General features: G+C 41.0%; 1 protein-coding gene and 2 long non-coding RNA genes across 4 annotated transcripts in view; 1 reads left to right on the forward strand and 2 right to left on the reverse strand.

Moving 5' to 3' along the window:
- The first annotated feature begins 476 nt into the window (after positions 1-476).
- LOC110207697 (uncharacterized) lies at positions 477-19096 on the forward strand. Its single transcript, XR_002324285.2, has 3 exons — positions 477-1409; positions 15130-15213; positions 18148-19096. It is a non-coding gene; the product is annotated as an uncharacterized LOC110207697 (long non-coding RNA).
- Positions 3369-9999, reverse strand: LOC144455796 (uncharacterized). Its single transcript, XR_013484568.1, has 2 exons — positions 9847-9999; positions 3369-5248 (listed from the first exon to the last, which is right to left on the reverse strand). It is a non-coding gene; the product is annotated as an uncharacterized LOC144455796 (long non-coding RNA).
- Positions 19097-19184: 88 nt separating the features above from the next.
- Positions 19185-26563, reverse strand: part of LOC110207694 (uncharacterized) — a 95476-nt gene continuing 88097 nt past the window's right edge. For both annotated transcript variants that reach the window (XM_020985444.2, XM_020985443.2), the window contains exons 8-9: positions 22045-22184; positions 19185-21310 (exon numbers count right to left, since the gene is read on the reverse strand). In XM_020985444.2, coding sequence (XP_020841103.1) covers positions 21096-21310; positions 22045-22184 — 355 coding nt within the window. In that variant the 3' untranslated portion in view covers positions 19185-21095. The remainder of the gene's footprint in view (positions 21311-22044; positions 22185-26563) is intronic.

A 26563-nucleotide genomic window follows, 5' to 3' on the forward strand; every position in this document is an offset into this window, starting at 1 on the left:
TTTTAACCAAGTTCTGATAATGTTTACATATCTGTATTATTTAGAGCAATGATCACCAAACTTTTTTTTTATGTTATACCCCATCAGTGGGCAGCTAGATGACAAAGTGGACAGAAGGCTGGGCCTGGAGTCTGGAAGACTTCCTGAGTTCAAATCTGGCCTCAGACACTTACCAGCTGTGTGACCCTGGGCAAGTCACTTAACCCTGTTTGCCTCACTGTCCTCATATGTAAAATGAGCTGGAGAAGGAAATGGGCAAAAGTACTCTAGTATCTTTGCCAAGAAAACTCCAAATAGGGTCACAAAGAGTTAGACACAACTGAAAAACAACAGAAACAACCCCATCAGTAAAAAAAAAAAAAAAAAAGAAAAGAAAAACAAAAACAAAAAACATTTTGAGCACACATTTCCCATTATGTATATATTTATTTATTTATAAATGCATATATTATCATATTAATGTTGGCATTCAAAAACCTACATGCAAAATGAGAATTTAAAAAAGAATGAAATAAAGATGAAATCATACAGGGTGTCTCTTAAAGCCATTTTAAACTAGTTTAAGCTGCTAAAGATTAATACTGCCCTAAAACTTTTGGGACAAACTCTGTTTGATCCTGGAGCACTGATGTTCATTAAATAGAGGAGCGTTTAGGATCAGATTTGTGCTTGAGGAAAATCATTTCAGCAGCTGCATGGAGGAGGACTGCAGAAGAAACTATAGTTTATGAAAACGTTGTCATTTTTGCTAATTGAAAATATAGAGGAAGCACTGTTCTGGCTTTCCGGATACAGTTTAAATATTTGGCTTTATGCTGTAAAGGGGTATGGCCATTCCATATTGTCTTTGGGAACTACATCACCCAGGATCCTGTGAAAAGCACAACAACTCTTGGCATACCCAGTTGGGAGGAAGAATAGGAGTTTTACTGTGGGAGGAGACAAGGGCTCAAGTCTAGGGTTTAAGAAGAAATTAGATGCCCTGGCATCTCATTCACCTTGTTGCTGAACCCTGAAGGCACAAACTCTGTGAAACATCCCTGTTCTTGGGCTGAGGAGAAACAATTGCCCTCTGTATTCTCCCTTACCATCAGAGAGCCCTTAACCTATGATACCATGCCTGAAAGACCCGCACATCGAATGCTGCTGCTACAGGCAGCCTGTGGGACCTGGCTGAGAAACCTGGTGTATTCAAAGCTACTTGTATAGATGGTAACCCAACATCCTGCCACGAATGACTTAATATATGCTGTTCCTGCTGGGTCTTGGAGGGGGCAAGAAAAGCCTAAGCTAATCAGTAGCTGAGACCAACATTCCCCCGAGAACCTAGATGGAGAGATGGTAGCTTTGAGAATGGATGGTGAAAGATTATCTACTGCTCGATTTAACATCTTGTTATTATTCTTCAAGTAAGTGTGCTTTGTTTTCCTCTAATGTCATGGGATTTAGCTGGGCAGGGAAGATTCAATGGAAATGGGGGCTTATGAGCAATAGGTAGAAATACACAATTAGCCCTTGAGCACTATGGACTTGGGAATAGTCCCAAGGGGGCAGCTGAGGGGTCCTGGGGAAAGCTAGGTGGCACAGTGGTTGGAGCTTTGGGCTTGGAATCAGGAAGGCTCATCTTCCTGAGTTCAAATGTGGCCTCAGACACTTACTAGCTGTGTGACCCTGGGCAAGTCACTTCACCCTGTTTGCCTCAATTTCCTCATCTGTAAAATGAGCTAGAGAAGGAAATGGCAAACCCCTCCAGTATCTTTGCCAAGAAAACCCCAAATGGGGTCACAAGGAGTAAACTAAAATGACTCAGCAACAAAGGGCTCCATGACATTTGAAGTACTATGATCTTCTGTGACGGGCGGTGGGCAGCAATGGAAAGGAAACTGACTTGCCGTCACTCAGAATAATCGGGTTCCTAGTTCTTATACTTGCTTGCAGTGTAACCCTAGCTAAGCCTCAATTATCTTATCTGTCAAATGGGTACATTAATACATCCTCAGGGTTATTGTGGTCTCAAAAGCTAATAATAATAAGCCAACATTTATATAGTACTTACTATATGCCAAGAACTTCACAAATATTATCTCTTTTGATCCTCACAACAACCCAAGGAGGTAGGTGCCACTATTACCCCTATTTTACAGATGAGGAAACTGAGGCAAACAGAGGTTAAGCGATTTGCCTAGGGCCACAGAGCTAGTAAGCATCTGAGGCTGGATTGAACTCAGGTCTTCTTGACTCCAAGCCCGGCACTCTGTCCAATGTGCTACCTAGCTGCCTCAAGCTGGCTCAAATGAGATCTTGTATATGAAACATTTTCTAATATACATAAAGTCATCATCACTAGGTAGAGGTAAGTAGATATTGTTCGAGGACAATATAAAAGAAACGGGAGAAAGATTCTTTTGTGCTCTGCCTCTGGCCTGGAAGGATGTTTTTTAAAAAATTATTAATAAAAAGACAGGATTTCAAACTTTTGAAAGTTGGCCCAATTACTGCAGGCTAAATATACCAAGCATTTTAGTAATTAATAATAGTCTTACATTAAATTATATTACATTTAAATGATTATGAATGGCCTTTGAAATTCTGGTCACCATCTGACCTGGTGGGAGAAGAGAGGAGAAAATCATGTTGCACTACCAGGGTTCGTGCTACCATGTCAATGTCAGAGAAATCTATTCCCATCCCTCCACCACTACCCCCACTCCACCCCCTATCCCTCGCTGCACACACTTCTTTTACCAGTAAAATATATCTAGGAAAGGCAGCGCAAGGAAGCTAGGGGGAGGGGGAATTTATATAAGTAAATGTGATAAATTAGCCCCTTCAGCTAAGCTGAATAATAGTAATCTCGTTCAGTGTGCACATTAATTAATTACCTGATATGTAGCAGGGTCTTTTTGGAATCTTCCAAATGGTTCCATAATTCCATGTTTTGTAATAGTGTGTCATTGGACAGCAGCTATTATGGTGGTTGATACAACCCAGAGCTACAGTTCTGAAAGTGTGGTCCATCAAAAGACCCTTTCAGAGGATTTGTGAATCATTTTTATAATAATACTAAACTGTTACTTACTTGTTAAAATACTCTTCCCCTTTCCAACTACATATCCGTGTGAGACCAGATTTTCTTCACATACTTCGATGAAAACAACCGGTCAAAACAACCTGGCTACAGAAGCAGATATAAGAATCCAGCTGTCTTCTGTGAAGCCAGACATTAAAAAGATTTGCAAAAATGTATAAAAAAATGTTACTCTTCTCACTTCTTTTTGTTTTGGAAAATACAGTTATCTTTCATTAAAAAACTGTTATTTACACGCAATGGGGTTTATTACTATTATTTTAAAATTAAGCCATAAACATATAATTGAGAGAAATTTTATTGGTTTTAATTTCTAATACAGCAAATATCAATAGATATAATCCATATAACAAAAACTCTTTGGGGTCTTCAATGATTCGTAAGAATATATAGAAGTGCTAAGATAAAAAATATTTGAGAACTGATGTTTTATGATCATTTTCATCAAAGCACCAGCAAACTACACATAGTTTATAGCACAAATTTATAGTGCTTTAAGATTTGCAAAGAGTTTTAATCATTTTATTTTGTTTGATCCTAACAATATCCAGTGAGATAGGTACTATTAGTTTCTCTACTTATGTTGTTCAGTTGCTTTAGTCGTGTCTGACTCTTTGTGAGCCTATTTGGGGTTTTCTTGGTAAAGATACCAGAGTGGTTTGCCATTTCCTTCTTCAGCTCATTTTACAGATGAGAAAACTGAGGCAAACAGGTTAAGTGACTTGTCCAGGGTCACACAGCTGGTAAATGTATCAGGCCGTATTTGAACCCAGGAAGATAAGGCTTCCTGACTCCACACCCAGCATGCTATCCACTTTGCTACCCAGCTATTTTAGAGATGAGAAAATGAAAGCCCACAGAAGTTAGGTGATCTGGGCAGTGTCACACAAGACTCAGGGTCAGTAAGTATCTGAGGCAGGATTTGAACTGCCATCTTCCTGACTCTAAGCCCAGAATTCTACCCACTATGCCATGTGAATGTAAATAGTAAATGTTTCTCTGTCGGCCAACAACCCTGAAGGTCTTCCCCTCCCAGTTTGATTTTTTTTTTTAATTAAAGGGGCCATCCCTTGGCTCACTTCTTAAATAGGCCTGAATGGGCACTGCCTCACTCAAAGTGAGAACTTGAAAAGAGCTTAGCTTAAAAGGGCCATGGTCTCCCACTGCATCCTGGTCCATCTTCAGTCATTCTGAACTATATCTGGCCACTGGACCCAAATGGCTCTGGTGGAGAAAGTGAGGCTGGTCACTTCGTATAGCCCTCCCTCACTCAAATCCAATTCATTTGCAAGTCATGTCATCATCTCCCCGATGTCATGGTCAAGAAAAAAGGACAAACCACACAACTATGCCACGTTGTCTCACACAGTCATAGCTGCTTCAAAGCAACACTTCCATCCCCATGTCAAGTGGCATGTGTATATTATTGACGCCAACTCCCGTGACCTTATATTTCTCCTAAGGATCTTTACATATCATTAATGGGATATCTAGTAGCATGCTTTCTGTCCCACTGAATTCTAATACAAATTATTGCCATCTAATTTCCATGAAACACATTCAACACGGAATTGTGACAGTCCAAGATTTCATTGCTCCTCTGCTACCTTCTCCAGTAGTGTGATGGAACTCACGATAATTGGCCTGTCCCCCCAGGTATGGCAAGGAGGGGTAGTCACTCCCTACCCATTTCACCCAGATGCTATCAAGCCTGTTCTTCTCCACTGGTACAGAGGCACAATATCTTCTCTCCTGATCTTCCCAATGGGAAAAAAAGAATTGGAATGCAAGATGATCAGTTACCCAATGGGTGGTACCAAGAGTGGCACTTCCCAAGGAACATTCTCTATATTAAGCCTGGACCCAGTCAATTTCCTTTTAGATTGTTACTGTCTGAGTTTGTCATCTATCATTCTCCAATCTTGGAGATGAGATCATTTAGTTCAGGATGGGTGTGGTGGGCGGTGATGCCACTAGTGTTGGTGACTTCATATGGCTTGTTCTTTGTAGAGCTCTATTGCTCGGGAATATAGATCCCTTTACCCATCACTTCAACTCTTCATTGTCCTTGGAAAGTCCCAGGTATACGAAATTTGTCAGGAGCCACAATATTGACGCTCATTCAATAGTTTTTTTTTTCCCAGACCAGGCCTTCTTAATCTGCCAAAGTAGGAAATTTACAGATTAGATACTATGGTTGTTCAGATGTCCATGTTGTCTGGTTGTTGTTCTTAATTCTTGAAGAGGACCAAAATGACACTACTATGTTGGGGTCAAGGTACAGTGTGTCTGACTGTGGCTGATCAGACCTCTTTGAGCTCCATGTATTTAGTCATTAAAGCATTGATTCTATTAGTTTTAGTCCTTCTTATTAGTTGGCAACACCTGTAGACAGAATTCTGATCTCTGTGTACCTCCAGTCCCAAAGCCCATCAGTATAGGACGGCCCCATGCTACACGTGCGGGGGGATGCTCCTTGATCTACATGAGACCCCATTACATATGTATATGTGTGAACGTGGTATGGGAGCCTGCTTCTCACTGAAGAAAAGAGAGAGACAGAGGGAGAAAGACAAATGGAGAGACAGTGTATATATAATATTCTGATAGAGAGCTGTGCCTCATTTTTGCCTGGCATTGCCTCCTGGATTGTGGAATGATTGTTGCTCAAAAAATGGTGAGAAGAGGTGCCCTCCCCCATTTGCCTGGCCTTCCTCCCAACAATAATAACAACAAGGAAAAAAGAAAAAGCTCAAACAACAAAAACCCAACCCCATAGGCACCTACTATTTCCCTCTCTTATTTAGGGGGATGTGTTTTCCTATTTTCCTCAAAGATTACTTAATCTTTGTGGTGGGGGTATTATCCTCTACAGCCACATCAGCCCTGTCATTCCTCCGATCCTTGGTCTGCTTAGTAATTGTTGAATAAAGGAGTGGGAGGCGGAGAGGCTTTTATACCAGTTTGGTGGGAATACTGCCAGGCTTGTGTGTATGTAGCAATAGCTTTATGAGAATTCTATCCCTGAGAATGCCACAATTGGAGGAGGGGAGCCCAGGCATTCCTGGGTTTCCCTACCCTGAGTACTGCTGCCACTACAAACCAGCATTTCTAGTTACTTCAATAAATTCAGAGTTTTCATGATGTAAAGGAAAATGGGATCTGGAGAACTGGAGATGTCCAGAGGCCAGAGTCTCAATCAATATCAATCAATAAGCATTTATTAATGCCTACTATGTGCCAGGCATTGTGCTAAGCCCTGGGGACACACACAAAAAAAGGTAAAAGATAGTTCCTGCTATCAAGGAGCTCACAATCTAATGGAGGGGGGAGACAGAATGCAAACAAATACATACAAAGCAAGCTATAAACAGAACAAATAAAAAATAATTCATGGAAGGAAGGCACTGGAATTAAGAGAGGTTGGGGAAGGCTTCCTGTAGAAGGTGGGATTTTAGTTGGGACTTAAAGGAAATCAGCAAGGTCAGTGGTCATAGTGGAGATGAAAGAGCATTCCAGGCACAGGGGAGAGCCAGAAAAAATGCCCAGAACCAAGAGATCGAGTGTCTTGCTCATGGGACAGCAAGGAGGCCAGTGTCATTGGACTGAAGAGGTTGTATTGGGGAGTAAAGTGTAAGAAGATTAGAAAGACAGGAGGAGGCTAGATTATGAATGGCTTTGAATGCCAAACAGAGCATTTTGTATTTGCTCCTGGAAGCAAGAGAAAGTCATTGGAGTTTAGTACGTACAGGACTGCCATGATCGGACCTGCACTTTAAGAAAATTACTTTAGTGGCTAAATGGAGAATGGGCTGGAGTGGGGAGAGACTTGAGGCAGGCAGACCCACCAGCAGACTACTGCACTAGTCCAGGTATGAGGTGATGAAGCCCTGCACTAGAGTGATGGCAGTGTCAGAGGAGAAAAGGGGGTATATTTGAGAGATATTCTGAAGGTGAAATTGACAAGTCTTGGCCAAAGATTGGATATGGGGGGGAAAGAGATAGTGAGGAGTCCAGGATAAGTCCTATTTTGTGAATTTGAGGCACTAAGAGGAGAGTATTGCCCTCTATTTTAACAGGGAAGGTGCTGGGGATAGAGTTTAGGAGGAAAGATAATGAGTTCCATTTTGGACATATGGAGTTTAAGATGTCTACTGGACATCCAGTTTGAGATGTCCGAAAAGCAATTGGAGATGTGAGAATGAAAGTCTGAGGAGAGTTTGAGGCAGAATAGATAGATCTGAGAAGCATCAGCATCAGGTTACCCTAAAGTATACTTCACCAGTGGCCTTGGTTGCATCTCTCAATGTCTTCTAATTTCCCCAGGTATGTAAAGTTGGTGAGATACATTTCCCCAATCCCATCCAGTCACCCACTCACCCTCCTATTTCAGTTTTCTCATCTGTAGCAGCAGCTAGCATTTATATAATGCTTTAAGATTTGCAAAGTACTTTGCATATATCATTTCACAACAACCCTGTGAGGTAGATGCTGTTAGTAACCCCATTTTAAAGTTGTGGGAACTGAAGTCGATAGAAGTTGCCCAGGGTCACACAGCTAGTAAGGATATGAGAAATGAATTCGAGTCCTGACTTTAGGCCCAGTGCTTTGTCCACTGAAGCCCTTAGCTGCCTCTAGCCATTTATGACATGGCTTCTCATTTAGAATATCTCTTCCTCTAACTCTGAGGGGCTAGTTTCTTCACTTAAGTTGATTGATAAGTAAAATTCTCTTTGTCCTTGGTGACTTTTAATTTGCAGCCAGCTGGGTTATTTAATTAAAATACAACATCCCAGGGTTCTTGCGATGATCAGATGAGATAATAGATGTAAAACACTTTGCACAGTGCCTGGCACAGAGTAGGTGCTTCACAAATGCTAGCTTTTACTATCTTTGGCTATTATCATCAATAACCTCCTTTCTATGGGAATTCACTATGTGGTACATCATTTTTAAAATAAGTCCTATTACTATCTTGTTTTTACATTACTTTAATTTCCCAATATATCTTTTTTTCACTCCCCTCCAAGAGAGCTATCCCTTAGAACTAAGAATTTTTAAAAGAGGGGAAAAAACACAATTCAGCAAAACTATTACACTGAAATGTCCTGTCACCGTGTGGGCTGGGTCCCCCACTTCTGAAAAAAAAAAAAGGAAGATGTGCCTTCTCTTATCTATTCTTTGAGGACAAGTTTGGTCATCATAATTACACACCATTTGATTCCTATTGTTTCGTTGTGGTCATGATGTATATTATTTACCTGGTTCTGTGTACTTTGAAACAGTTCACATATGAGTCTTTCCATGTGTCTCTGGATTTATTGTAGTCATTGTTTCTTATATTGAAGTAATATTCCATTATATTGATGGAATGAGCTTGTTTAACCATTTCTCTGTTGATGGGCATCTACTTTATTTCCACTTCTTTACTATTACAGAAAGTCTTGCTGTAAATATTTTGGAGTATATGTGGCCTTTCTTTTTATCATTAACCTTTTGGGGGTAGATGCCTGGCATTGGATATCTGGGTCAAAGGGTATGAACACCTTAATCACTTTCTCGGTTTAATTCCAAACTGCTTAAAGAATGATTGCATCAATTCACAACTCCACCAACAATGTATTAGTGTGCCAGTTTTTCCATAGCCCACCCAACATTGACTATTCCCATGGTCCGTCATTATTAATAGTAGCTAAATCTTATATGGACAGCTAGGTAGTGTAGTAGATAGAGCACTGGGCCTAGAGTCAGGAAGACCTGAGTTCAAATCCAGCCTCAGACACTTACCAGCTGTGACCCTAGGCGAGTCCCTTGACCCTGTTTGCCACAATTTCCTCATCTGTAAAATGAGTTGGAGAAGGAAATGGCAAACCACTCCAGTGTCTTTGCCAAGAAAATGCCATTATGGGATCACAAAGAGTTAGACATGACTGAACAGCTACAATAAAATCTTATACAGGACTTTAATATTTATAAAGGACTTGACATGTATTAATTTATTTGATCCAATGAGGTAACTGTGTTTACCGATGAGGCAAGTGATCATACAGTTGGCAAGTACTGGAGTTTGATCCAAGACTTTAATTGTAAGTCCAGAGTACATTTCACTAGTCCATACTCTCTTGCATTTTTAAATTAGGGCCATGATGAATCATTATGCTAACCTGGAGCAAGGGGATTGATGAGGCTTTGAGGGCTGTGTTAAAATTTTAAAATGGAGCCTTTGAATTGTCTTTTTTGACTAAGAAACCTAAGGAGGATAATCACCACTTCCAAGGGAGAAGACACACATGCTAGTTTACTAAACTGTTAAGTGAGTGAGTTGGACTAGAGGCAGTGTGGAGTAGTGGATAGAATATTGTGCTTGGAGTCAGAAAGACCTGGGTTTGAATCTTGCATCACTAGTCACTAACTAGCTGTATGAACCTGGGCAAGTCACTTTTCTAGGCCTTAACTTTCTCATCTATAAAATGAGGGAGTTGGACTCTGTGACTTCTAAGGTCCCTTTCAACTCTAAGCATTTATTGGAGTAGCTAGATGGCACAGTGGATAGAGCAGTGGCCCTGGAGTCAGGAGGACCTGAGTTCAAATCCAGCCTTGGAAACTTAACACTTCCTAGCTGTGTGACCCTGGGCAAGTCACTTAACCCCGATTGTCTCACCAAAAAAAAAATTATCAAGCATCTACTATGTGCTAGGCACTGAGGCTACAGATGTGGAGAAGGAAACAATCCCTACTCACAAGGAGTTTACACTCACCTTGTGATACTTCCCAGCTCTATATCCACGCTGCTTTGAGCCTGTGATAAGCCAAGACGATAGCAGGAAGAAAGTGAAGCACCTTGGAGAGAAATGAGCATTTCAAAACCTCTCAGTGTCAGCCACATCTCAGGTTCTACCTGACTTCTTGACTCTCACCTTCCACACCTGTTCACAGAAGTGTGAGCTTCTGCCATAGGAATGCAGGTGCCTCCCCTTGTGTCCACTGTCCCAGGATACACCTCTGATGAAATAAGGGTTCTCCCTCCATCCTCAGCAGGGATGCCCTCGCTGCAGCAGCATCTCTTCCTCATTCCCAAAGGGTCTAGTAACCCGCATCCCTTTTTGATGGCTGGCATGATTTTTCCTCTGAAGTTCAACCTTGCCTTCAAGGCTTCTTTCCATCAGCTGTGAGGAATGTGCTTCCTCCTTTTAATTGTACTGTTGTCATACTATTTCCTTATCTCCTCCTCCTCTTTCCCACTGATACTTCTTTCCCCACACCCATGAGAGACAAAAGCCCATAGAATAGGCATGACAAAGTCTGGGTGTTGCAAAGCAGTTAGCCTGGCAGAATTTTCAGGGGATCTGGTCCCTCCCCACACAACTGGACAATACAACTCAGGTTTACTCCTTAGGACAATAGCCAAATGCTGGATTACCTTCAGTAGTAGTAGTAGTAGTAGTAGTAGTAGTAGTAGTAGTAGTAGTAGTAGTAGTAGTAGTAGTAGTAGTAGTAGTAATAGTAGTAGCAGCAGCAGTAACAATAGTAGTAGTTCTTACAGTTGTAGTAGTAGTACGAGTAATGGTTTTGGTGGTGGTAGTAGTAGTAATAGTAGTGGCAGTGCTGGTGATGGTAGTAGTAGTAGTAATGGTGGTAGTGGTAGTGAAAATTGTGGTGGTAGTGGTAGTAATAGTAGTGGTGGTGGTGATGGTGGTAGTAGCAGTAGTAATGGTGGTAGTGGTGGTGAAAATTGTGGTAGTAGTAGTAGTAATGGTGGTGGTGATGGTGGTGGTAGTAGCAGTAGCAGTAATAACAGTCGCAGCAACGGGAGTAATATCTAATACTTACATAACACATCTTAGTTTGCAAAATGCTTTACATGCATCACCTCATTTGATTTTTCACAACTCTGTGGTATTGGTGTTATTATCTCCCTTTTTACAGATAAGGAAACCAAGGCTGAGAGATTAAGCAATTTGCCCAGACTCAGAGGGGAGTAAATGTGTGAGGCAGGATTCAAATTTAGATCTTCTTGACTCCGAGCCCAGCGCCTCAAGTCTCTCCCTATGCCAGGCAATTATTTTTACTCTAAAGATCTGAGATACAGGCCAGCCTTCCTTCAGCACCCAAAGTGATTTCTCTAAAGTGCAAGCCTGACCCTTTTACCCACCCCACACCTGCCCCAATACAAACACTCTATAAACTCCAGTAGCTCTGTGATTTCCAGTATTAAATATAAAACCCTCTCTCTATTTGGAATTTAAGGCCTTTCACAGCCTGAGTCCTTCCTACCTTTCCAATTTTCTTATACTTTCCTCCCTCCCCCCCCCATTCTATAATCCAGCAATAGTGGCCTATTTACTCTTCCTCCTACACAAAACACCATGACTTGTCATTGGCTGTCCCCAAAAAGTAGAATGCTGTCCTCCCTCCCCTTTGTGTCTTCACTTCCTTGGCTTCCTTCATTCTCAGTATGAGTGCTTTCCTTCTGACGTTACCTTCCGTGTACACTCTGTATGTGTGTGTGTATGCACACACATATGTATATACATATATACATGCACGTATAGATGTAGCTATGTGCGTATACACATATACAATGTTGTATGTTCTTAGTTATTGGCAGCTCTCTTCCCCATTTGGATGTGAGCTCCTTGAGGGAAGGGACATTTTGTTTTTGCCTTTCTTGTATCCCTAGCTCTTAGTACAGTTTCTGGGACATAGTAAGCTCTTAATGATACAACCCTGCTTACTGCACACTCTTTTTTTCCTTCCTAGTCTAATTAAGAAACCACTTCTGGGCCCAGAGGGACAGGATTGCTATATCCACTCTCTTTTCACTGAGGGCCCTTCTGCTGAACACCTACATATTGGATTCAACACAGTTCAGTCCTGAAGGAGCCTGGCCTCTCATGAGAGGGATGCTAGACTCCTTTTTCTCCCTCTTTGGTTCATTACCCTACCCCTTGGGGCCTAGCATCAATAGAGTCTCTGCTGAGCATATGGAAGTGCTAGCTGCCTGGAGTCCCACCGTGTGGTAGCATAGCATCCCTCTTGCCAAGGAAGGGTGAGACTTAGGACATAGTATGGGAAAGAGGAGTTTTGTGGGAGATTTCTGAGATTCCTTTTGGATGTACCTTCCCAATGGAATGGCCGGACTTTTCCTTCTACCCTAGGGTTCATTCCTGATTGCTTTGTCTTGTTGAGTCACAGAATCATTGCATTACAGATCCAGAGAGGAGGGGACCTCAGGGCACCTAGTTCCATCCCTTCATTTTATAGATGAGGAAACTGAGGGTCAGGGAAACTAAGTGTCTTGTTCATTCCTTTCAGTTGTGTCTGACCCTTTGTGACCCCATTTAGGGTTTTCTTGGCAAAGATACTAGAGTGGTTTGCCATTTCCTTCTCCAACTTATTTTACAGATGAGGAAACTAAGGCAAACAAGATTAAATGATTTGCCCAGGCTCACACAGCTAGTAAATATCTGAGGCTGGATTTGAACTCAGGTCTTCCTGACTCCAGGCCCAGAGGTCTGTCCACCGCACCACCTAGCTGCCCCATCATACAGAGGATTAGGCATCAGAGGCAAGATTTGAACCCAGATCCTCTGACTCCAAAGCCAGGATTCTTTCCATTGCCCCATGTTGGCACAGCTTTATGAGACCCCTAAGTCATGGCTCTTAAAACATCTACTGCCTTTTGACTGTGAAATGCCAATGGAAATGAATACAGATTTTGTAAAGTATGTGTTAGGTGTATGGCAGAGGGATCAATCTATAGACTCGTGGACATGGCTATGTGAGAGTCTCCTTTTTAAAGGAGAATTTGGAGAATTAACTTCTACGGCCCTGGAGTCAGGAGGACCTGAGTTCAAATCCAGCCTCAGACACTTGACACTTACTAGTTGTGTGACCCTGCGCAAGTCACTTTGCCTAACCAAAAAAAAAAAAAACCGAGAGAATTAACTTCTAATAATGATTGATCAAGTTCCATGACCCTTGTTTTTTCTCTCCTTCACCCTTCCATCTGATTTCCACTTTTTCTTACTTAGTCATTATTATGACTACATTTACTGGGGGAAGTGCTAGAAGAGGGCTAGAAGCCACAATATCCAGGATCCATAATGGAATATGTCTGCCTGACTTCATCTCCAAAGTCAACCTCAATTCCTTGTTCTCACTCACCTTACATATCCAGTCCTTGCCAAAGTCTGTCATTTCTGTGTCCACATGGATCCTCCTCCCTACTCTTACAGCCACAATCCCAGTTGAGGCATTCATCACCTCTTGCCGGACCATTGCAATAGCATTATAACTGGTCTCTCTCTACACCAGTGCATCCTCTACTCAGCTGCCAAGGTGATTGTGCTAAAGCACATGCTTGACCATGTCACCCCACCTACCTCTTGCCCTGCTTAGTGAATTGCTCCCTATTACTTCCAAGCTCAGGTATAAAATCCTGTGTTTGGCAGTCAAAGCGTTTCATAAGCCATTTCCCCTTCCTACCTTTCCAGTCTTCTTACACCTCACCTCCTCCACACACTATAATCCAGCTCTACTGGCTTGCTTGTAGTTCCTTTTACAGGACTCTCCATTTCTCAGGCTTTGCACTGACTGCTCCCCCTACCTGGAATATTCTGCTCCTTCAACACCATCTCTTAGTTTTCCTGGCTTCCTTATGGGAAACCTTCCTTATTCCCCCAGCTGCTAATGCCTTCCCTCTGAAATTATTTTCTATTTGCATTGTATATATCTTGAACGTACGTAGCTACTTACATGCTGTCTCCTCCATTAAAGTGTATGTCCCTTGAGGGCAATGACTATGTCCTCAAGGCACTTTTCCCTCCTTTCTTTGTATCCCCTACACTTAGCATGGTGCCTATCAATTAATGAGTGCTTAATAAATGTCTGTTTGCCAACTAACTAAGTCATGGGAGCTACTCAACCCTGGGGGAAACTCCAGGACAACAGACTGTTATGGAGTTATGCTTAGATTTAGAAATTACATCAATAGACCCAAACTCAGAAAGAAGTTGGAAAAAAAAACAGAGAAAACACACATAAAGGAAAGTCGTAAGGCATTCCTGAGTGTCTGTGGTTGGAGGTTTGAACAGGATGGGTCTGATATCATGGAGCACAGGCTACTGAGCATGGGATGCTATTACTGGAGGCTTCATTCTGCATGTTCAAGTTCTGAAGATGTTGGAGGACAGGAAATCAGGTGTTTGACTCCACATGGGGAGAAATGATAGCTGGATCTGAAGTGAATCTAATACTGATGGGCTACAATAGATCCCCATGCTAGTCACTGAAAGAATACTGAAAAAAGATGGAAACAACATGACTGACTCTTTTTTAACCTCATCCACCCACACACTGAAGGATAGTTGCACCACCCTTTCCTAGGTGTTCTTCAGGCTGTTTTTTCCCTACCTAACACCTCCAAGAGGTGTGGGAGGTTGCAAACGTGTTTGGGGGAGGCAAAGAATACTTCTAATACTTTATTCCCTCATTATTGATATTGTTTTTGATGTCTTAATTAAAAGCTTTGTTCTTGGATTTGTAGTTCTTGACTGGTCTGTGATAGAAAAATGGTGCACTAGTAGGGGCTCATACATTGATTTTCCACAACAGCCCACATCAAACCTTGGAAAAGTAGTAAGGGGTTCTAGAACTAAAGTAGGAAAAGGGTCTAGTACCATATAGGTAAAAACCTTTAAAATATTTTGTAAATGTCAGCCCTCATCCTGTGGGGTATTAATTACAGGGAAGATTACCTCATCATGGCGAATTAACGACCATAAGGCCTTTGGTCTGATATTTCCATGACATTAGCTATCTTCCTCCAAAGTCTGTCCTAATGTTGAATATACATCCTGATAGGTTTGATCCTGTCTTCCTAAATTACTGTGCATCCAACTTATGAAATTCTAAGCTAACAGTGTTGGCAGCTCTACAGGGATAGAGTTGTTTTTCCTTCAAGTAGGCCTTCATTGGCAGTGGTTGAATGTTTCTGAAGCATTGATTACAATCATGATTTCTCTCTTTTCTGTCTCAAGAGGCTTTGGGGAAGACGCCGAGCCTGGGTCTGTTTCTTGGGGCTTTGATGTCACCCATCTGGTGCTACAACCACCTGAACCAAAGTAAGTTTCCCATCATCAAGCATGTAAAATAGCTAGATGCCACCTCCACCTAAAGAATTTGAAAGGATGACAACTGGAGAGTTAGTTTGCTATTCAAATGACCTGAAATTATATAGATTCTTAGTATCGAAGCAGATTTAAGGGAGGGGTAAGAAAGAGAGAATGAAAGGAGGAACCAGCGAATGTGTTTCAGTCATTGGTTATTGCCTATTTTGTTACCATGTGGACCTGCCCAGATATGCCACTTTAGGTGCATCTTATGAGTAATTCTTCTCCTAGAACAATGGCCCCTTCTATAATTAGTCAAGTTCAGCCGAATGGGTTGGACCCAGCATTCTGCCACATTCCAAAGGGATGAGCCAACTGAATGCTAAATAGGAGAAACTCAGCTCTCCAGCTACCGTTTAGCTTAAACATGTAGAAGCTACCTTTCTCCTGTCTCCTCTCTCTCTCTCTCTGATCTGTTGCCCAGGTAAAAAAGAGGCCAGGGGAGATAAAGGCACTGGTGGGTAGAAACAATGGTTAATGGGCATTTGGAGTGCACCAGATAAGAAGGGACCAAGGTAAGCGATTCTACAATTGAGGCAACAGGATTCACACTCATTTGGTTATGCCAAGAACCAGTTCTATAAGTTTGCTCAGCTGGGAGGTATGGCTTTCAACTGTCTAAGTCCAGAACTAGACTCACAAAATCCTTTCTAATCTCTCTCACCACACCACCTCCTCCAAAAGATTAATCATTAGGCTAGAAAAAAGTCATGTAAATTCCAGTGCAGGAACTCCTTAGTAAAAGTAATTCAATTCTGCCTCCAGATTCTGACCATCCCATGTGTCTTCTCGCTTCATTTGTTTAATTAAAATGGACCCTTTCCCATGTAGAAGGAATGAGGAAAGATGAGCTGCCTGTGAATATGCATTGCCACCAGTCTTCCTCATCAGTGTGGGCTTCTAAACTTGCCCCACACTCTGGGCTGCTTCCTTGAGATTCCCTGAGTCCCATAATGCTGTGGAGAAGGCAAAGAGAAGGTTATCATCACCTGCCATATTTCCCAGTCTGCTCTCCAGGTCAAACTACAAATCTAGAACAATCATTTGAACACGAATGTCTATGAAAGGAAAGGCAAAAATTAGAAAGTTGTGAGTGACTGACTAGATTTAATGCTGTGTCTGCATGAATTTTGAGGGGATAGGTTTCTGAAATAACCCACCAGTTGTCATGAAACAAGATTTGGGCATTTCATCCTAGCCAAGATGTCTATTTCCAGACTTAGGCCCAGAGTAACCCTCAATCCCTTCCTAGAATAAGGCTTTCTTAGGTCTGAAGGACCTTGATCCCAGTTTGCTTCTAGGGCTAACCTAAGAAAAGTAATTTTTGATTCCTTTGGTCTGAGAACCTTTGAATGCTCAACTAAGAAAGTTCATTGACTCCTTCTGACCCAGAAGTGGTTTCGCTAGGCAGTGTTCCAGGTGAGACTGGCCTGGGAATTGACATTGTGACCTCTTGGGCTGGGGTTTATCCTGGGCTAAACACCTTGACTAGAGGCCAGGAGCTGCTGCAATCAGGATAGGGCTTGTCATCTGTAGGCGTCTGTGGGGCAGGTACCCCACATAGTCCTACTGTTCCTTTCGCCCCAGGAGACACCTGTGCCCCAGGCAAGCACAAAGGTATGGTACAAGGACCAGAAATGTTTGGTTTATTAAACCCACGGCTGGTAGGAGTTGGGTTCCCAGGGTACCCCGACTCTTCCCCTAGAAAACTGAATTTTTCTAATGACTCAAGACCCTCAGCTCCTGTGAGCTATCAGCAGTCTCTATATAGTACTGAAGGCAAGGGAAATCTGGAAGTCCTGAACCAGCTATCCAAAGTGGTTTGCTGGGGAAGGAGTATAAGATGATTCCCTCTTCATCTTCCCTACCTCAGAAGCTGCCTTTCTCCGTTTGACTGACTTTGTCTAGATGTGAGATTGGCATCTTTCTAAAAAGTGCTGTCAGGCCATATAAACCAGCTTCTCAGGGTATCGGGGTGGAGGAGCCCATCTCCATAGCAACAAAGTGGTAGTGTTTTTTATTTATGAAGAACCACAGCCGCCCCTAGTGTTTTTTACGAGTATAAAAAAGAAAAATCAACAGACCAGAACAAGGCTCCCTCTACAAAGAGCTGGCATTCCAGAGGTCCTATCCCAAGAAACAGGGTGTGTGTTTGTGGTATATTGAGGTTCAAAGGAACCAAAGATAGAGAATCCAGTTTGATCTGAAGGAGGGAACAGACAATACCAGAGGTGTAGTCACGATACTGGAGGTGGGTCAGGAGATTTGCATGGTTTTGGAGATCCAAATATGGGCACTCCCACGGCATTTTTAAATGTACATACCAGTTCCACAAGGAATGTAGTCTGCTGGGAGATGGAGTAATATCTCTGATGCATGTACCCTGGTTACCTCTCCCCTCCTCCCCCACATCTGGAGACAGGGGACCATCAAAGGCAATGAAATGTAGATGGCTTCTGAGGCTCTTCCAGTCCCACCAGTTATTTCCCATTGTCTCCTTAGTGCCATGACCTTGAAGACAATGGATATGTACATTGGCACCTGAAGAAGTCTGTATCTTTCACTTTAAAAATAATAAACAAAACAAAACAAAAATCCTTTCTTACCCAGAGCTTGGCTCTTTAGGCACAGATTGGTTTTTCTCAGGCTATTAATAAACAATTCTGTGCTATTTAGAAAAAAATTTACTAATTATTAGAGCTATCCAGAAGTGGAATGAGCCACCTAATGAATTAATGGGTTCCCTCCTCCTTAGAGGTCTTCATACTGAGGTTAAATGACAACTTGTCAATCATATTTGAGTAAAGATTCTTCTCTAGGAATATGGTGGAACAGATGGTTGTGAAAGTTCCTTTTAACCCTACATTTTGTGATTCTTCATTACAGTTACAGTTCTACTTCATCAGTGATGTTTCCCAAGCAAAGAGACACTAACACTTTAATGGAGTAGCCATGCCATAATGATATAATTTCTACCTTCTTAAAAAATGGCAAGAATATTTGTAGAACTCATGGGCAGAAAGACTGACAAGACCTGGCCCACTCTCCCCTATCCCATCATCATGGCTATCTTAGGAACAGAACAGAACTATACAATATAATCTGAAGGAGTTGAAAAATGATACTGACAGAGAACAAAAGGCTGCAGATAAGTTGAGCTGAGTGGTGTGTTGATCAATTCCTCGACTATATGTAAAACAAGACAGGTGGATGAGCAAAGAATCGTGGAATCACAATTTTCCCTCTTAGGGATGCTGAGTGGATGAATTGGTGGGTAAGCTCACAAGTTTAGGGAGTGTCACTTGTGTTCTCTATGACACCCGAGGAACTGTAGCATCAAGGATCCAAATTCCTTCCAGAATCTAAATTGCTTTTAGGTAATATGTTATTTCAGTACTTACAAAGATCAGTGATTTTATCAGTGTGGCCACTCCCTCTACCAAGGTAGACCACAAACCCTGTTACACCTCAGGATAATCTTCACGAGCTACTGTGACCAGAACAATTCATCCCTCATGATCACAAGTGATAAGAACGTACACCACACTCCCTGGAAAAACCTTGGGAACTGGAAGAGACTAGAACGAATTGAATAGTTAGCTCCTCTTCAGTGGATTGAGCTACAGATTGGGTTCTCCATTCTGGTTTCATCTCAGACATATCTTACAATACTATCCTCCCACTCCCTGTTTTTCCTTCTCTTGGGAACTACAATGACCATTGATTATGAAAAGGGCACATCAAAGAAAAGTAAAGAATCTTAAGGGAATGAAAAAAGTAGAAGAGAAAGGAGACAAACAGTACCAGATTTCAAACTATACTACAGAGCAGTAATCATCAAAACAATTTGGCAAATTCTTTGTCATAATGGTCTCTGGGAGGATGAAGGGAGAAAGAAGTGGAAAAAATAGGAAATTTTAAAATATATGTATATCAATAGCCATTTATTTTTAAATGATTTCATAGTAATTAAAAATAAGATATTGATCAATGACAGATAAGCTACATAACATACAGAAGCAAATGGATATAGTAGTCTAACGTCAGATAAATCTAAGGACCATAACTACTGGAGTAAAGACTCACTCTTAAACAAAAACTGCTTGGGAAAAACTGGAAATCAGCCTGGCAGAAATTAAGTTTGGACTAACACTTTATAATGTCTATCAAGATTAGCTCTAAAAGAATACATGACTTAAATATATAAAAAAATCATAATATAAACAAATTAAAGGAACAAAGAAGAAATCTCTTCAGATTTATGTTTATAACCAAATAAGGGATAGAGAGGATAGCAGAAAAGAAAATTTGCAATTTTGATTGCATAAAAATTTAACGTTTTTGCATAAACAAAATGAATGCAGCTTAAATTAGAAAGGAAATAGTTAACCGAGGAAAAAATCTTTGCAACAAGTTTCTGTGATAAAGGGTTCATTTCCAAGATGTACTAAAGAATTGACTGAAATTTGTAAGAGCCATTCCCCAATCAACAAATGGTCAAAGGATATGAATAGGCAGTTCTCAAAATAAGAAATCCAAGCTACCAACAACCATATGAAAAAATGCTCCAAATCACCAATAATTAGAGAAATACAAATTACAGCAACTCCGAAGTTTTACTTCAACACCCACCCAATTGGCAAAATTGACAAAAATGGAAAATAAAAATGTTGGAGATGCTGCAGAAAACTGATACACTAATTCACTATTAATGGAGCTATGAATTGCTAGGGCCATTCAGGAAAACAATTTGGAACTATACTTAGCAAGTCACTAAAAGGAACATACTCGTTGACTAAGTAATACTTCTACTGAACTTCAATGACTCTGGAGGAGAGAGTGAGGCTGATGACTTTGCACAGCCCTGCCTCACTTAAATCCAATTCACTTTCAAGTCAAGACGTTTACCCTTGTGATGTCATTGATCCTCTTCAAGAACAAAGGATGAAAACAACAACAACCTCTACTGGGCTTATACCCCAAAAAGATCAAAGAAAGAGAAAAAGAGCCTATATCTATAGATCTACATATCTATATCTATTTATATATATATGTTTGTAGCAGTTCTTTTGGGGCTAGCAAAGTACTACAAAATAAAAGGTTGCTTATAAATTGGGAAACAGCTTAACAAATTATGATATAAGAATGCAACAAACATACTATTGTGCTATAAAAATCACAAAGAGGTTGGTTTCAGAAAAACCTGGGAAGACTTAGATGAAATGACACAGAACAAAGTAAGCAGAACTAGGAAAACAATTTATACAACAGCAACGTCATAAAGGCAAACAGCTTTGAAAGAATTATAAACTCTGATCAATGCAGTAACCAACCATGATTCCAAAGGTTTGATAAGGAGCCATGCTATCACCTCCTGATAGAGATGTGATAGATTCAAGATGAAGAATGAAACCTACATTTTTGGATGTGGATAATTTGGGAATTAATTTTGCTTAACTCTGCATATTTGGCACAAAAGTTTTATTTTTCTTTTTTTCCCAATTGGGGAAAGTGGGAAAAAGGAAAATAAACGTTTATTTATTTTAAGAGAAATTTTTTAAAAAAAAGTAATTATTTGATTCCTCTAGGGCTCCATATGCCATTCCTGCTACTTCCCAGGCCAAAATATTATTCCTAGGCCACCATATGCTTTGTTTTCCCCTAAAAAGCCCTTTGAAGACAAAGATGAGGTCTCACTTCTGTATTTGTATCCCTAACAATTAACCTAATGGTTAGCACTTAGTAAATGCTGAATAAATGCGTTTCATTCATCCATATTCCACAGCTGTTTTGGCATGAGGCAAAGCCCTGATGCTCAATGGTCTTGCCCATAATTAGAATGACTTCACAGCAAGGTGTTCTGGCTCCATCTCCTGAGATCTGTAGCTTCTTTTCCTAAGGTCATCTTCAGCATCTCTGAGGTTCTTTCCTAGCTTTACCGGCTCTGAAAACAATGACTCACTCACAGTAAGCGGCTGATAGCGATGCCTGCAGGTAACCAGGCCAAGCCGAACCAAAAACATCACACTTGTCGCAACCATCAGGACAACTGGAAGAGAGAAATAAGAATAAGGACAGGGTAGAAAGGAGATGCCCTGTTGTTTACTTTATAAGAAGGAAAGTGACGATCCCTGATAAACAGAAAAATGGCAGTAACAAAGGCCGTGTGTGCTTTCAGGTTTCACAGATGTGCATGGGAGGGGATTGAAAGTGTAGGTCAGAAATAATTCCACACAGGCTTACACAGACCTGGCACAGAGCTGGATAGAGCGCGTATGAAATTTAGATATCAACTAATCCATCCATCCACCTTGGTTTTTGTTGGTTTTTGTTTTTTGGCTTTTGTTGGTTTTGCTTTGTTTTCAGAATTCGAGGACCAGTGAGCTGAAATGAACCAAAGGTCTCACTTTGGTTCAAAGCAGTACTAAGGGGTCATGTCTCCTGACTCCAAAGTCAATACCCTTTCTACTACCCCTCACTGTATATACCTTTGCATTGAAAATCAAGGAAAGGGGGCAGCTAGGTGGTGCAGTGGATAGAGCACCGGCCCTGAAGTCAGGAGGACCTGAGTTCAAATCCAGCCTCAGATCAGATCAAATACTTGACACTTACTAGCTGTGTGACCCTGGGCAAGTCACTTAACCTCAATTGCCTAAAAAATAATAATAATAATGAAATGAAAGTCAAGGAAAATAATTATCGACCTTCCTCTCGTTCCAGTAGCTCATAGGAATGTGATAGAGGTGCATCAGATGTTTGGAATGGCTAAAAAGACTCGTTTACCTGCGAAGATGTTGTTTCTGCTTGGAGCAGATGTATTATAGTGCTGAGCAATATTGCCAGACAATGCGACCATGACCACCGGGTATACAGTGAGGATGTAATGCACATATTTATCCAGGAGGAAGTTTTCCAGGTAGAACCTAAAGGAGAGAAGCAGTGACAGCACTTATGAAGTAAATACCTTTATAATTCTCCAAATTGACTTTCTGGGACTTCTACAGAGCATCTCATAAAGAGAATCAATCAATCAATCAATAAGCATTTATTAAATACCTACTGCATGCCAGACACTAAGCTAAAGGTTAGGGATACAGAAAGAAGCAACGATAATTCCTGCCTTCAAGGAACTTACAATCTAATGGAGAAGGCAAGAAGCAAACAAATGTATGCAAAGCAAGGCATATATAGGATAAATATGAAACAACTAACAGAAGGAAGGCACTGGCATGAATAGGGGTTGGGGAAGGCATCCTGTAGAAGATGAGATTTTAGTTGGGACTTAAAGGAAGCTAGGGAGGTCCGTAGCTGAAGTTGAGGAAAGTGTTCCAGGAATGCGAGATGGCCAAAGAAAACGCTCAGAGCCAAGAGATGGAGTGTCTTGTTCATGAAACAGCCAGGAGGCCAGCGTCACTGGATAGAAGAGTATGTTTCGGGAGTGAGATGAAAGAAGACTAGAAAGGTAGGAGGAGGGATGGGAATGCCAAAAATATCAGCATTGCCAAGTGAAAGAATTAGAAGGGCTTTTCTGGGGGGGAGGGTTGGGAAGCTTTTGTTTTTTCCCTGGTCAGAGGACAGTCTACTGTGCAACAGAGAAGACCTGGCTTCTGGATGGGGAGTTGGGAAAATCAGTGCCTTTCCTATCTCTTCTCCACATTTACTCAGTAAAGATTACTTCCTTGGGGGGTGTCTTAGGGTGACCTTATATTCGAGAGTTTGGGGATCATACCTTGTAGAGCAGGGACTCTTAACCTGGAGATGGTGAAATTTTTAAAATATACAGATAAATAACTGTATTTCAATATAATTGGTTTCCTTTCTATGTATGTATTTTGTTTTATGCATTGAAAAAACTTATTCTGAGAAGGGAGCCATAGGCTTCACCAGACAGCCCAAGGGGTCTATGACACAGAAAAAAGATTAAGAGCTACTATTCTAGACAGAGAAAGTATTTGCTGAGCAGCATTACCTCTTAGAAAAAATCGAGGATTCTACGGCATCGTACTCTTTAACTTCTCCATCCTGGCCCTCACCCCCATGGCTGGGAGAACAGTCATGTGGATTTATGACTTGAGGAAGCAAGGAACCTGGACCTTGCTCTAACAGTGAGTGACTCAAACAATGAAGGTATGAGGGCAAGGAACAATGCCTGCTCAGCCTGACAGGATTGTCTTATTGGGGGGTCTGTTGCTACTTGAGTGCTTTATTACATTTTCTAGATCTGCTTACTAGATTCTTATGAGTTTTTTGCCTCTTCTGCATTTTCTGTGAATTGAAATAAAGACTTCTTGGAATGATATGAATGCACCACCTTGAGTGTTTGCACAGGAGCTTGAGACCCTGTTGTCTATATTGGAAAAAACCTAGATAAGAGCTATTCCCAAGCTACATTTTGAGATTTCCAGGCAGGTGGGAGCAGAATGAGCTAAAGAGAGAAAGTTATCTGGGTTGGACTTGATCCACCAAGGGCCCAGGGGCTTTGGGGACCTTAGGCTACAGATTACAACATCAAAAACATCAGAATTGAGACCAAATTCAGTGATCAATATTGTTCTATAGGGCCAATGATGAAACTTTTCTGCTCTCAGTAAAAGGGGTTCTTCCCTTAAGTTAAGGAAAAAACAGCTGACCAATGAATGTTACTTGGGAAATGACTTGGCAGTATTAAGAATTTTACATTACATTATAAAAATAAAAGCCATCAACAAAACATTTTTGAAAGAATAGAAAAAAAAAAAACCGGAATTCCTCCCTTCCTCTTCAGCCCTCTCCTTTTCCTCCTCCTTGGCATTTCTGATTGGTTTAACCCAGTTAGGCAGAGGCTGAACATTTTCACACTTGAGACTGAGAAATCCATTTTGGCCAAAAATGGAGCCAAATGGAGCCTACAAGTTAATTATGGACAGATGTATCTCTGACTCTAATTGATTCTGCCTAGAGCTAGTTAAGGAATTTTGAAGTGAAATTTCCTCCTGAGGAAAACGGTAAGATACTGTCTTTTTCCATACTCTGGTGTCTCAGCCAAGAATATCATTGAGCTTTCCCATGCAGATGAAATAGCAGTCACTTTCTCACTGGAGGAGATGCAAAGGGTAAAAACAGAACTCTAGGGAAAAATCACGAATGTTTGATATGGCTGAAATTCCCATGAAGGAAGATAACAGATGACAAATAACTGAGCCTGGCACATAATAGGCACTTGATAAATGCTTATCCATTGATTGATTAACAGAGTGAGAAGGCCCCATTTTCGCTGAGGTCACCTGGGAAGACATCCAAATTTCAGCAACCTTGGAACAGAGGGGCAACAAAATGAGTGATTGGAAGAGCCCAGGGAAAGAGATTTTGGGTTTTCTTTTACTGTGTGCATTGTGAACACTGGGGCCAACATCGTTCATGGAAATCCTAAATCTAGAACTAGAAGAGACCTTAAAGGACATCTAGTCCAACCTTCTCATTTTACAGGTGGGGAAACTGAGGTCTAGGGAGGTTAAGTCATTTGCCCAAAGTCACACAGCAATGAATAAGGTCCGTAAAGCATAAACTGCTGACATAGACCCATGGTATTTTTGACAGAGACAACAAGGAACAAATTTGGAGAGCGTCTTGGCTTTTCTTCATGGAAGCAATTTCAAAGGTTAAGGTTCTACCTCTAAACCACCTCTAGGTTCTAGCAGCAGTCTATTAGAAATTTATCCAAACCCTTCTTGAACCGATTTACATTTTTAGTCCATGATATGTTTTACCATCCCAGAGCATATCTATTTCTCTGTGCCTAATATTACTATGTAAATTCACCTTTAATTATCCTAAACATATGGTTTTCAAACTTTTCACAACAAGCAATCTTGCAGAGTGGAGGACAAACACCTGGGTTCTAGGTCGCCTAAAGACCTGTCACTAAGTAACTATATGAGCTTGAGCAAGTCCCTTGTAACTGGGCCTCAACTTCCACATCTGTGGAATGAGAGGAGTGGACTAAAAGAGCTTTAAAATTTCCATGTAGGGGCAGCTAGGTGGTGTAGCGAATAGAGCACCTGCCCTGGAGTCAGGAGGACCTGAGTTCAAATCCAGCCTCAGATACTTGATGCTTACTAGCTGTGTGACCCTGGGCAAGTCACTTAATCCCATTGCCTAGCAAAAAACAAAAACAAAAACAAAATTTCATGTAAAACCTGATGGAGAGAAAGAAGGATAGCATTTATGACATAAATACTTTTTTTTAAAATTTCCCTAAAATTAACTGGCTATCCAGGATTTAGGCAAAGAAACCTATAGAGAAATAATCTCAGTGACGTAGAATTTAAGGAATGTCTTCCTCAAATGAGATAATATTTACAAAGTACTTAGCACAGGGCCTAGAACATAGTAGGTACTTGATAAATATTTGTCCATTCCCCACCCTCCTCCTTCTCGTCTGGTTCTAGAAATGTTGGGATTTGGTGACCAAGTCAGTGTTGACTCTATCCAGATCTTTTAGCGTTCTCCAAGCTTCAGTCACATCGCCTGAAAGTCTTTATCTTTCCAGGATTTATTAAAACAGCATCAACCCTCGTCCACAAGAGAAAACCAGCTGAGAATAGCAAAAAATCATGACTGATGATATTTTGCTTTGTGTAACACTTTTAACATTTAAAAAGCGCTTTCAAAGCCATTCTTATGTCCTCATCCCAACCCTGTGAGTTAGGCAGGGCAGATGTTGTTATCTTCATTTTACAGCTGTAGATGTATGAAGTGATTCACAGCTCTTAGTGATAAAGCCAGAATCAGAACTCAGATCTCTTACCTCCTAGCTGAAGGGTTTTTGGGTTTTGGCTTTTTTCCATCAGATTAAACAGCCTCAACTTAGCATAAACCAAATAGAAACTATAGTACCTGATTCTTTTTAATTATAAAAAGTTCTATTGATTTGGGCCTGTACTCCGTAGCCATGGGCCCCATACTCCCTGACTACAAAAAGCTGCCTTCTTAGGACAATCTGAATGAACTATGTTGATGCTTAACTAAAGAAACTGTGATGTTGTGATTGGTATAGAAAATACTATAAATCTAGTGAAATGCCTGTTGAACTCATATCCATTTTTAAAAATTCAATTCGAATGCCTCCTCCAGGAAGCTTTCATTGATTCCTTCCTCAATAATAGCAACCTTACCCACCTTAGACTTCACAGAACACTCATTTTGCCCTTCTTACACATTGGCACAACAAACCTGGTATAATAGCAAGAATTTGGGGCCTTGGCGCCACCAAATTCTAGGCACCATAGAATTTTAGAGTTGGAAGGGATCTCAGTGAACATCT

This window comes from Phascolarctos cinereus, unplaced genomic scaffold (genome assembly GCF_003287225.1).
Source record: "Phascolarctos cinereus isolate Bilbo 61053 unplaced genomic scaffold, phaCin_HiC Scaffold_2;HRSCAF=192, whole genome shotgun sequence".
NCBI lineage: Eukaryota > Metazoa > Chordata > Mammalia > Diprotodontia > Phascolarctidae > Phascolarctos > Phascolarctos cinereus.